At 30.7% G+C, this 13,433-nt stretch overlaps 2 protein-coding genes across 3 annotated transcripts; both read right to left on the reverse strand.

The window, feature by feature from the left end:
• Window positions 1-3,249: 3,249 nt before the first annotated feature.
• On the reverse strand, window positions 3,250-5,749 carry LOC100791864 (probable carbohydrate esterase At4g34215). Of its 2 annotated transcripts, XR_414570.4 has the most exons (3): window positions 5,087-5,749; window positions 4,529-4,631; window positions 3,606-3,744 (listed from the first exon to the last, which is right to left on the reverse strand). XR_414570.4 is itself a non-coding variant. In XM_003527675.4 (2 exons), exons 1-2 carry the CDS (start codon window positions 5,708-5,710, stop codon window positions 3,433-3,435), a joined length of 936 nt encoding a protein of 311 aa, XP_003527723.2. In that variant the 5' UTR covers window positions 5,711-5,749; the 3' UTR covers window positions 3,250-3,432. The 2 variants fall into 2 exon arrangements, 1 of the variants encoding a protein (XP_003527723.2); XM_003527675.4 differs by lacking the exon at window positions 4,529-4,631 and having other exon boundaries at window positions 3,250-3,744.
• A 1,073-nt stretch (window positions 5,750-6,822) lies between these two features.
• LOC100792388 (putative receptor protein kinase ZmPK1) lies at window positions 6,823-9,239 on the reverse strand. The gene has a single exon (XM_003527676.4). The coding sequence runs from the start codon at window positions 9,222-9,224 to the stop codon at window positions 6,879-6,881; it is 2,346 nt and encodes a 781-aa protein (XP_003527724.4). The 5' UTR covers window positions 9,225-9,239; the 3' UTR covers window positions 6,823-6,878.
• Window positions 9,240-13,433: the final 4,194 nt, after the last annotated feature.

Here is a 13,433-nt window from a genome sequence, read left to right on the forward strand (position 1 = left end):
TAGTTTTAATCTGATTAATCAGTTTATCTCAATTATATAAATCAAATTGAATCAGTTATTTAATATTTCTATTGGTTCAACCAATCAACACCCTACCTAAACCAAAGCTCCAGTTGGCTTATATATTTGCAGTGGCATTATCTTCTCTTGAAGAGATAATATTTCCAATTTATTTTGACCATCGTGCACAATGTACAATTTATACAAAAGAAACTATATTTCTTCTTATACTTTTTTTTCTACAACTAGAAAGGAGATCAAAGGAAGAGAAAAGAAAAAGTATGGAATAAAATAGGTGATAATAAAGAAAAAGTCATTAATTACTTGCGCCTATAATAAAAAAAATATAAAGAAAAATGGATTCATGTAAGAAATAGTTCTAAAAATATATTTTAAGAATAAAACAAAACTCAATATAATAATTTATTTAATCCTAAAATTTTATTCAGAATCTAAATAATTAAATGTGATTACAGAGAAAATTAAGAATGAACGACACATTTTTACTAATAGTATTGAATATAAAATTCTTTGCGACATTTAAACTTTTAAAGACTAAAATCAATATTAGAATAATGTTCACCAAATATCATGTTTATCTTGATTGCATAAGCTAAAGCCAAGTTTGTTTTTGTTTATCCTGATCTTATACGTTCGTAACAATCCCATGCTGGACGTGTATGTTGTTCAACTGTCCAAAACCGAGCTTTCTATATTTTATTTCAACAAATTGACATTGACAATTGGACATGCTTCAAATTCAATATATATAATTCTCTAAAAAAAAATCAATATGTATAAATTTCGTGATCTTGGACGGTCCAAGCCGTGTGTTGGGGCACTTTCTTATTAATTTCGTCAAAGTACAGTCAACTATCCCCGATGAAATTAGTTACATTTTGTATTTACAAATTAGCACGATAATATTAATGACAATTTAAATAAGCCTTGACTTGAGTATTCGTTTTGTAGATATATATGATAAAGGATAATATAGGAAAAATTATCATGTGTTCAATTCATTATTTGCCTACGTACCTGACGAGATATCACAAAACAATTCTATTAATTCTATTATTTGCCTAAGAAATGTTTTTCTCATTCATCTTGACTCTTGTTTCCCCCTTAACCCTTTGGTCTCTTTCGATTCTCTTCGTATGTGTTGTTTACATTCTTACTGTCCTAGCAATACTTGCGTTTCCCAGCTAATTTCTGGTCGATCGTAATTCATGATTGAGGTTGTCAACGAATCTCCCTTAATTATAGCAATAATTTATAGTTTTAATTATTATTTCATTTTATAAGATATATTTTCTTTAATCTATTTAAGAAATTAACATTTTCCAACAAATATTTTTTTATAAGTATGGGTCATAAATCAAACTGATTATCATATGACATGTGTTAAAAATAATAATATTTATTAATTATGTTATATTATCTTGTCATGTTGAAACATGATTCAATGAATAGGAATGGAATGAATGAAACTTTTTACTAATATTTTTTCAAACTTTTTCTTAAAATATATTATTTTATTTGTTTTTTTTAATTAAAGTAACTTTTTTTAAGATATATAAAGTACTTACATTTGTTGTTACTACTCTTTTTAATTAAATATATTTTTGTTGTTTATATAATTTTTTATAATTTAAAATTCTAATCTAATTCAATGTATCATAGAAGAATATAGTTTTAAAATTAAGCACATCCTTAATTAAGTATATTTGAAAAATGTATGTAATTTTTTTGTAATGACAACTTTTCCATTTAAATATGATTTATATTAAATCATACAATGTAATTATTTAGTTGATCATCTGTAACATATGATAATATAGTGCTACCCGGTTTTGTTCTTTGGTATGCATCTAACACGTGATAGAATAAGACCATATTAGATTTTTTAAAAAAGTCTAGATTTATATCCGTATCATACTCTTATCTCTCTCTCTCTCTTTTTTTTTTTTTTTTTTTGCATATCATACTCTTATCTAACTCTTTTATATTGTTTTTTCTTTATTCTATTATATCCATCAAATGACCTTGATGATCTTATAGACTATAATTAATAGATCGTGAGACATTGATCGTAGAAGTTTATGCCATTTATGGATTATTTGAGAATAAGAGGCGTAGCTAGTTTTATACGGGTCAATTTGGTTCAGTTTTGGACGAAAAAGTTGAACTAATCAAATTTGGTTGAAATTTAATTTTTTATTATATTTCAATAAACGTGAATCAAACCAACTTAATAAAAATCAAGTTTGGTTCAGCGGACACCATTGAATTAACATATGCGTACTTTAAAAATCTTAATTAAAAATATGAAACAAATTCAAAAATATGTCGCAAGAATATATATTTTTGTCATAAGGGGTGATTTTTTTTCTCTCAAAACCTATGGATTTATCATAATTGTATACCACAAATTAATAACAATTTTACATTTAATAGTTATAATTTTAAAATACAAACAAGTCATTCTAATAGAACTCAAGCCAATCTTCTTAAACTATTGAGTTGGAACCTTGTGAATAAAAAAAAATATATCTTAAATTAAAGGCAAATCTCATTAAAGATGGTCAATCAAATTTTTTATGAAAATTTATGATTATCAAAATAGTTGAATACTCTGTATTAATAATATAATATTAAAAAAATTACAGAGATTGATTGACTTTGGGTTGGTTCTGATTTAAAAAAATATTCCTCTGTTGAATATTTTATATTTTAAAATATAAAAAATATTAATTATTTTTAATAATACTCAATAAATAAATGGTATTAATATATTTACACTTGTTACTATACCATGAAACTATTAAGAGAATTTTATTCTCATGAAATTATTTTATCACGAAAATTATAATCAATTGTTTGGATAAAATGTGTATGATATCTTAAATGATAAATAGAATTTTATTTTTGGTGTATAATGACATCATAATAATGAAGATAGAATCTTAGACTTGATGCTTATTACTCAAACTTCTCATCACTAAACCAACCTTAGTGAATGGTGAATAAAATGAGGCAAGAGGAGTACTCTACCAAAATAGCTAATGCATTCTTAATTTATCCAATGAAGAATTTCTCAGTTGTAGCCGAAAAATTAGAAAATAAAATCAGGCAAAGGAATTGACAGCTAGCGAACATGTGTTTTTGATGAAAGAGATGGCTGATGGAAGCGAGACATGAATGGGCAGGCTAAACGGATGTCCAGGTGAAAGAATTTAGAGAATGATTAATTGCAAATCCCTTATCCGGAGTTGTATTCTATCTTTTATATGAACAACATTAACATCAACCTTTTGCAGCATCAAGTATTCATGCAGTCATGCTTTAAATTGAAATGATTCTTACACTGATCGAGTTTTCATAATTGTGTTTATGCCTATGGGTGAAAATAGTAATGAAAAAAGAATGCTACTATAAGAATGTTGGGTACATAGTTGAGAACAAGGGAAGCATATTAACATAAAAGGCATAATTATACAGCCTGATTGCCTCATTAAGAATTGGGCTAACATTGTAATTTGGATTTGAAGAAGGTACGAACTGAAGGAATGCATCGGCCATCATCTGCCCAAGATGCACCTGGGCCGGGGTCGAAAGATGCAGCCCATCGGGCTGAAGGGGCAACCCATGAGCGTCCACAGTTCTCAGGTTTAGGAGGTCAATGCCCAGCTGAGCTTGTCTTACCATCTCTATGTATGGGCCTGATCCGGATGCCAAAGCTACCTGCAAAATGTGATAAAAAAAATAAATTGGACCAAAGATAAAAGGAAAAGCAAAAATTTATAGAACAATTACATTGACATGTAGTTTCTTGAGATTGGACACCGTATTTTTACCTTTTTAACGTTTAGAGTAACCCTCTCACAATAATATATGATGTAATTTGTTTTTTTAAGTAATAGAAAATATCAACGTAATGTATTTTAATTCATGATGGACGGTTGTAAGAGTTAAAAAGAATAAGTACATGTGTACAAGAAGTGTCATTTATTTTATGTGTTGTTGGCAAGGACACTTTACTCTCTTTGACTAAGGTTTAATTTAAGTCGTCTATATAGCTTAACATTTGAGTTAATTTAAGTCGTCCGTGTAAAGTAGTTATCAAGGCAAACTCAATATATCACTTGTAAAGCTATTAGTATGAAGGTACTTTTATTACACACCACAACAATACTAAAACCTATTTTTGATAGATCAGTAGTTACTAACATAAATTGACAGGAATCATCTAACAGGCAACCATTTATTATATTGCAAGTTCAACCTTAATATGGCTCAACAGTGATAATAATGAAATTATAAACCTAGAAAATTCATATTTACATTTTGAATGAGAAAAAAAAACTAATAAAACCGGATTTTAAGGTGGAATTATTTTTTTATAAAATTGTTTTTCAACTATCAAACTTAATTTTTGTATTGACACTAAAAAAAATTCTAGAGATTAAAAAAACAAGAAAGTAAACCAAAGACGTAAGTTTTATTAGTCGGTGTAGGGTTACTTTACGTGGTCATCTTGGTTGGAGTATGTCAAAATCATTGATGTTGAGTGCCGGTTACAAGGATGGCCGCAGGTCCCAAATCCTATATATTTAGTACACTTGCATCACCTATAAACATAGGATGCACTACTCAGAATCATACAATTTTTTATTAAATATTTTTTTATAAATAAGAGAGATGGAAAAAAAATATAAGAAAAATACGTGATATAATAATAATAAAAACATTGTAAGAATTTTATTAGATATGGGATATCCAAGATTTCCAATCTATTACTACAATATACTTGGTATCCAAAGCTACCTAGAAATCGAAGATTCCTTCCTCGATCCCAATCAGCAGTAAGTTCCCTATAAATCAATTGCTAGCTATCGGAATTAAATAAGTTGAGGAAAATATATGTTATCAGTCGCAACCACTTTGTCTTGAAAATATGTAAACAACTAACAGAAGGTGAAACCAAAACCAAACCTACCAATTTAATGAACAACTAGTGATTAATAAATAAATATATTTACGACGAAAATAATAGTTTGAACAAACAATCGAACAAAAAAAATACCTGGATTATAGGAAGCAACGGAGACCGTAGATCATCACGAACGTCCAAGAAGAACTTGTGAACTCTTGTTTGGTACAACTGCGCATCGTGTAAATTCACTGTATCGGTTTCTCCTTGGTACCATAGCAAAGCCCGAATGGTGCCACCGTCACGCAGCGATGCCTTGGCCCTCTTTATCATCTGATTGTAAAGCTCTTTTCCTCGTTCCCACTCGCTTATGTTGCTGCCTCCAATCGCGCAAGGGACCAAACCAATCAGACCAAACTCTGGGTGCTTCTCCAACACCCAGTTTGCAAATGCCATTCCTGGTCCGACACCATTTGTCTTCGCAGAATCGATGTCCGCGTCGAGAGGTTCACGCGCCGCCACCCACGTAAGGTGCGCGTCGAGCTTCAAGACTGAAGGGTTGGGACGGGACTGGGGTGAAACGACGCCGTCCCACGTGGCGGTGTTGTTCACTACGCCGCCCCGACCCGCCATGTTGCTCTGACCCGCTAATATGAATATGTTCCTATCGTAGGCTTGTTGTGGCTTCACTGGCCATGCTTGAATCAGAAATAGCAACAACAACAACAAGCAAGGCATATTCTCAGATAGAACACCTCTTTGTCCAACCTTGCTCATTTATACGCTTTCGAGTTATTATTATTATATAATATAATGTTTGCCAATTGCTTTTCACAGTCTATCTGTCACTGTTTCTTTCATATTTTTAAATGGTATAAATAATTAAATACCTCGTGATAGGAAATTATTGTTGTTTTCGTTCTATTTTTTTTTGGGGGGGGGGAAAGGCGGGGCGCGTCAAAATAAGTCATCATGCCTGCGTTAAACGTGGATTAAGCTTTCATATGTATGTACATATTACGCTTTTTTTGGTTACATGCAGATATTATTATCCTTGACCAATATTGTGCTTAATGGAAAACATCCATTTCCTTGCGTGATTCGCTGAAACAAGAGTGTAATAATCATCACAAATCAAGGTTGATAATATTCTTTTTCAGTCCCAAAGGGGCCCAAGCGTGTGGTTGAATTAACAAATAAAGGAACGGTAATGGATTTTGATCAGGGTTAGGAGAAGTAGGAATGGGAAAAAGTTGTAAGTATATCCCAAATTTGGAATGTATGAGTACATAAAGAGAAAAAAAAAAAAACATGATAGAAGTAAACATTGATAAACAATGTAACGAAAAAATAAAACAAAATTGTAATAAAAATTGAGATGAAAGAAAACTAGCTGTAAGAATATAGTAGCCTTTGGAATTTGAAATGTAGGTTGGTGATGGATCTTGTCGGAATGCGAGCTCGAATTAGATTGGCTTCCTACGTCAATACCGTTGATTAAGTAAAAGAAACAGAATTCAGGTAGAAGGAATGACTTGATCGTCCCATGTTTGCTTTGTTTGATTTGAAAAAGAAAATAAAAATAAATTTAATAGCTAATTGATGTGAGAAAAAATGTAAAAGAAAGTAAAGTTTTATTAAATATAAAAATTTATAAGAGAGTAATATTTGACTCCCTTTAATTAGTTTATGTATCTCTTCTAATTAGAGGTTAGTTAATTGTTTCTCACAGTTAACTAACGTAGGTTAGATTAAGTTTTCTGTTAGACAGTCGTAGTACAGTTATCAACAGTTTTAACATTTTGTTATGCAACTTTCTATATGTATTATTTGATTCTCCAATCTATGAATGAGTTGGATCGTTATTAATACAAAAACAGTTTCCTTTCTCTCTTATCCAATATGTGATTGTTGGATAAGAGCAGCACGGAACCATTTGTGATGATCACTGATGATCATTTTCGCGGCTAGATTTCTGAAGTATCTCTACTACTTGACTCATGGTGGGTCTCTTGTCCTTCTCTTCCTTTACGCACTGCAGGGCCACTCTAGCCAAAGCTTTCATCTTACCCTCGTCATAACCTCCTTCTACTGTTGGGTCCAAGATTTCACTAACGCACCCAGATCCATTTTTGTCTTTCTCTTTAAGCCATGCGACCATGCTGAGATGCAGGTTTTCCACTCCATTATCAGTGGCATCAACATCCTTTGTTACGCTTTTTCCAGTGACCATTTCCAAAACAACCATTCCATAGCTGTAGACATCAACTTTGGACGTGATTGATAGATTAAAAACCCACTCAGGAGCCACGTAACCTCTTGTTCCTCGTATCCTTGAAATATTAGAGTATGTACTAGTATCATTTCTGTTTCTCATGATCAGCTTGGACATCCCAAAATCCGCCACCTTCGGATGATAGTTAGAATCTAGAAGTATGTTTTGTGGCTTTACATCGCAGTGCAGAATACACTCCAAACACTCCTCATGAATATAAGCTAGACCTCTTGCAGTACCTAAGGCTATGTCAAACCTTTTGGTCCAATCCAAAGCATTGGACTTGATATTTTGTGCTAGAGATCCATTCTCCATGTACTCATACACCAATAGCCTGTGTTTTCTCTCAGCACAATATCCCCACATCTCAATCAAGTTCATGTGGTTAAGTCTTCCAATGCTGCTTACTTCCGCGAGGAACTCTTCTTCTCCTTGATTAGCATCCTTGAGTCTCTTCACTGCTACAACGCGTTGATCCAGCAACACTCCTTTGTAAACAACCCCTCCTGCACCCCTTCCTATCTCTTGCCTAAAACCTTTGGTGGCTTGTTTCAGCTCAGAATAACTGAATTTCCTGAAACCATTCATGGATAGATTATAGACTCGTCCATCTACACCGGAATATTTTTGGCCACTTGTTTTCACCAGAAAAAGACAAATCACAAATATGCAAAAAACTTCAATTCCCCCAACTCCCCCTACAAACCAAAATAAGAACTTAATATATCTGCTTTCATGACCCATGTCATAGGCTCTCTCAAGCTGTATCGTTCTCGAAGAAGAGCAATCAAGACCGTGCTGTTCTGTGGACCCCTCATAAGAATATGAACTGTTTGCCGGGAGTTTCAAGTACAAATCAGCATTAAAATACGGTGTACGGTACGCATTCCGCAACTGCAACTTCGGGTAACATGTATAAGTGCCACTTTCAAAGACATAGGTGTATTGGATGCCTTTACAATTGCACAATTGAAGGCATAACTCCTGACACTGATTGAGCGTGAAATTGGTCATGATCGCATAGTCATAGCCATACAACTCCACGTTGCTTATATATAAAAATCGAGACACGGTTTTGTTGCAAAGCATAGAGAATTTCGGTTCACACCCAGAAGACCAATCGGCTACGTTCTTCCACTTATACCCGGGAAGACAAGAGCATTCTATACCAGAATTTTGATGATAAGAGCACAAACTATTTGGGCCACAAATACCATGAATGTTACACGGTCTTGCTTTGGCTTGCCACGTAATAGACCATTTCTCTCCACCGTGTCTCCGGCTATAAACACGAATGTTTCCATCGTTATCCATGGTCAATCTTCTTTGGACGACTTTGCCGTAATCAGATGTCAAAAAATGTAAATCATCTGAAGAACTAAAATTGCCGAGCGTGTCCATCACCGCAACTCTGCTGTTGTTGTAAGTGGATCTTCCAGCGTTCCAAGATGCCAGCCATGGATCTGGCCAGTAAAGGCCAGAAACTTCAGGACCATCGTAAAGAAGACGAAGAATGTTGTCGTTGTCGAAGAACAAAGTGTAGAAACCCGAGGACTTGTTTGTCTTGCTTCTAGAAGAGACCAGTTTCGCGTGTCTCGTGAACACTTGTTGAGGTAAAAGCGTATCTGTAGGGAAATCAAAGCTTTGCCACAAAACGACACCGGTACTCTCCGTTTGGCGGAGAACGAGGTTGCCGGTGTTGTCGAGGAACAGAAGCACGGAGGAGGACAGTGAAACGGTGTTTGTGGACCAAACGTGGGACTCGTCAGCGTCGTTTAAGGCGAGGTTGCCGTTGTGAAGAAGCGAAAACTTTGAGCCCTTGCCGTTCACGGGCTGGTCACGGTTCGCCATCCATACGACGGTTGCGTTTCGTGTTTGGCCATAGGGTTCGGAATACCAAACGGCGAAGGAATATGCGTTTTCGCCAACGGCAAAGAAACCAGAAGAGAACATGCCGTTTGGAGAGAGCATGAAATCTTTTGGTTCCTCCACCGAGAGTGATGAACCTTGATGCATGGTGTCCACTGCTGAAGATGAAATAACAAGAGAGATCAGAAGGATCAACAACAAGGTATATACTGCAGCCATGGAATGGAAATATCTCTCTCGAAACTCAATACACCGTTGTAGGATTCCACTAATAATTCACGTTGATCAGTGTAAATATATATATTAGAAATTACAAATAGTCAACACAATACAAATGTCTTTTTTTTTTTTCAATGTTGTCTACAAATGCACGTTTCATTTCATTAGAATTATTAGCAGTCCCATCTATCCGTTGACTATTTATTTACCTGAATATATTAACAGTGGCTTCGTCGTTTTGGCATTGGCTAGGTTTGCTTCCGCAGGCTGTGTGACAGTGACTTTTTGTCTGAAGTCTGAAGTCTGAAGAACACTTGATTATTCATTATCATTTTCAAACTATAACTATCTTTTCTGAAAGCAACTATATATAACTATACATTGAGAGTCCTCCTTTTTTCGTTTAATGGGAAAAAAAGAAAAAGGTGCCAATTCTAATATTGATTCAAATTTTAAAAGTATAGGTCATCTAACTTATGTATGAATTGCTTTTAAAAGAATAACTTATGTATTAATTATACGACTCAACTAGTTTTTTTAAACTAATTTAACTAGTTAAATGTTAATTTAATTAAAAAAATTATATCACTAAATAGGTAGATTCAAGTTTAACTTTACATTCAATCATATAAATAAGTTCAATTCAAATTTTATATGATTGGTATAAAAAGTTATAAATGAATAACTCGAGTAAAAAATATTAATTTTATATAAGGAAATAGGTTTATTTGTTAAATTATAATTTTATGTTAAAAATATCGTTATATAGAGTTTATATTAAAATATTTGTTTTATTCTTCTTTCTTCTTAATAATTCTTGTCTAATATCAAAACATTTATTATATATCAAATTGATAAATTTAAAATACTTTTTTTTAACTCAAATTTAAAATACTTCAACAATATATTTAATGAACAAGTAAATAAAGCTCACTTTACATTAATAAAATATAAAAAAAATGTTATTCTCTTATTCTTATTTTTATATTTCTACTTATATACTCTTCCTTTCATGATGAGAAGGATGAAATAGAAACTGAAATTTAAACATCTCGGTGGCTTCCTTTTTACCATAAAAATAAAGAGTATAAGAAGTAGTATAAAAATAAGTGCTCTTGTATGTATGAAAATATAATATAGTAAGAATATGAGTTTATATTTATAGAACTTTTGATTTTTATTTGTGAACACAATTTTCTTATTTCATATATTACTTTCTCAACCACTAATTGTAAATATACATAAATTCTATTTAACAAAAACATGTTACAATTTTATATAATTTCCTAGATATTGATATTATAAATATGAAGATGTTATAATTCAAATTAAGTAGAATAAACTTTTATCTTATAAGTTAATTTTATAGAATTGAATTAAACTCAAATTAATCCATATTTTAATGACGGATACTTTGTGTGAGCTGAAGACTTATTCCCAAGTAATGAGTGAATCAAAATTTCTTGGGAATCATAAATTAAGAAGGAAAAAAATATGAGAGAAAAATAAAACATTGTAATTAGTTGGAAAGATGAAGAAACAAAAGGTGACTATGATATAGAAGTTGATTTTGAAAGTGAGTTAGGTTTTTGGAGAGTTAAAATCATAAGTTGATTTTTTTAAAGTATTTTTGTACAAATTTTGTTTATAAATAACTTAATTTGACTTGCTGATTTTTATAAGAATAATTTAAACATAAATTCTCTATTTGTTTTTATTTAGTAGTAGAAAAGGTATAAGATCGTTAAAAAATGGAAGAGTATTATTAGTAAACTAATAAAAAGATATTCTGATCACAAAAATTAATAGCATGTTTAAAATCATTCATAAGAAATGATATTACAAAAAAATTATAAACTTAATTATTTTAGTCCCGCAAAAAATTTCGATCAAACTCCTCCACTTGTCTTGGTCTTGCTTTTTGTTTGTCTTTTCTTTTTATTACTGTTAAAAAAAAAGGATTCATTCATAAACTCATGATAAATAACTTTTTTTATATTTTATCCTCAATTTTTTTTTTTACTGAATCAAATTGGTTTATTAAAGATATAAAACGCTTAGCATTTACCTTTACTTTATAAACATGGCTTATTACAACAAAATTTGTATTTAATGTCAACCACCATTTTTTCTATTTTTTAATTAAAATATTTTATTTTTTACTTTTAAAAAAATCACAATTTTAAACTCTTTATTTTTTATTTTTTTAATAAATTAAGTTTATTAACAATTAGATAATTTTAAAAAAAATGTGACCTGGATAATAAATAAATATATGTCAATCAATATTTATAAGATAGATAATTGATTATAGTGATTAAAATTGTAAATTTTGTAAAAGTAAAAGATAAAATATTTTAATTAAAAAATAAGAGATTAAAATTATAAATTTTTTAAAAATAAAATAAAATATTTTAAATAAAAAATAAGAAAAATAAAATCAGAATTTTAAAAAATAAAAGGTAGAAAAATTACATTTTAGTCAATTATTTTTTACTGGCTCATACGGTAATTATCGGATACATAGATATGCTAACCAGAATCTAATTGTCCCAAATATTTTAGCTATCATTTATATTCTCAACTAAAGATCCAATAATCACCAAAAATAAGTAGTGACGTACTATAATACTATAAAACTAAAAAGACGAAATATAAAACTATCTTGTACCTTTTTTTTTACTGGAACTATCTTGCACTTTTTAAAAAACAAATTTTATGATAATTTTAAAATAACAATGATATATCATATTTGGAGAATAAATTTAACAGTTTACTCGTAATTAATTAAAATCATGCAATCCGAGTTTTATTTTATCAATTAAATATCTATAGCCAGGACAATTTATACGAACTGAATTGGATCACAAATAAATAAAAAATATCATGATGTTTAACTCTTTATTATTCAAGTCAACGTTTAAGGAATTCTAGTATTCTAGAATATTCTCATACCTTGATTTGGTAAATATATTCTTATATTGGCATAAATATAACCACAACTTAATCGCAACAAGGGAATATATAAAATAATGCAAATTAACGAAGGTAACATAAGGAAGGACGACTGTCATGTGATTGTTGACCATCGGATTACTATTACCCGTTAGGGATGAGAATGGAACCGACTTGACTCTTTTCATTTCTGTAAAAGATCGGACAAATACATATTTTGATATAAAAGAGGCATTTAAATTTACATTTTCACTCTCATCCCCACCAGATTTGGGTTTTAGATATACCTGCAAATAATTCATTACATTCTTTTTTATAATTATAATTTAAATATATATTTTAAATAAATATATATTAAAATTTTAATTATATTTTAATTCAAATAATATATAAATATAATAAATAACAAATAAATTAAAGATAAAAAATTAGTTAAACGTAAAAAAAATACTATTAAATTGATTTATATTTTCAAAAATTATAACAATAAAATCTTTTATATATATGTGTGTTGTGACAAAAAAATTATTAAAAAAATGCAATAATTACCGGTATGATATAATTTGATATGCACTCCTATTCTCATCTCCACTTAAAAAATTCAGATAATATCTATATCCATACCCACCAAAGCAAATATTTTTCATTAGAGTTGGGACGAGTTGGAATTATTTGTCATGCCTACTACCCATGGTGGCTGTCAAAATCATTTGTTCCTTTAGCCACAAGCATTAATGAATTGTTTGGTTAAAAAGGATGGAAGTGAAGGGACAGGACGGGTTTTAATGGAGGAGAGGGGAGGGAAAAAGAAGGAAGAAAAAATAATAGAGTGGATACCTTGTTGGTTGAGAGGATGGGAGAGAAGGGATTTTAATGGAGAAAAGAAGAAGAAACTCTTTTGTTATTTGGTTCACAAAAGGAGGAGAAAAGTTTTTAAAAAATTAATTTATTTTTATAATTTTGGATTCAAAACATAAATAGAACTACCTTAGTTAATACACTTTGAAATATTTTTAATTTCATCCCTCCCTTCCAAATGCGTCCAATATGGGAGGGAAGCAAAAATTGGAGCAAACATGTAAAGTTTAAAGGAACCATCCCTTCCCTTCTTCTCTCCATCCTTTTTCATTAAGAGAATGAAATGAAATAAAATAAAAGCAGAGCATTCAAAATTAGTGTTCT

Source organism: Glycine max, chromosome 6 (assembly GCF_000004515.6).
Source record: "Glycine max cultivar Williams 82 chromosome 6, Glycine_max_v4.0, whole genome shotgun sequence".
Taxonomy (NCBI): Eukaryota; Viridiplantae; Streptophyta; class Magnoliopsida; order Fabales; family Fabaceae; genus Glycine; species Glycine max.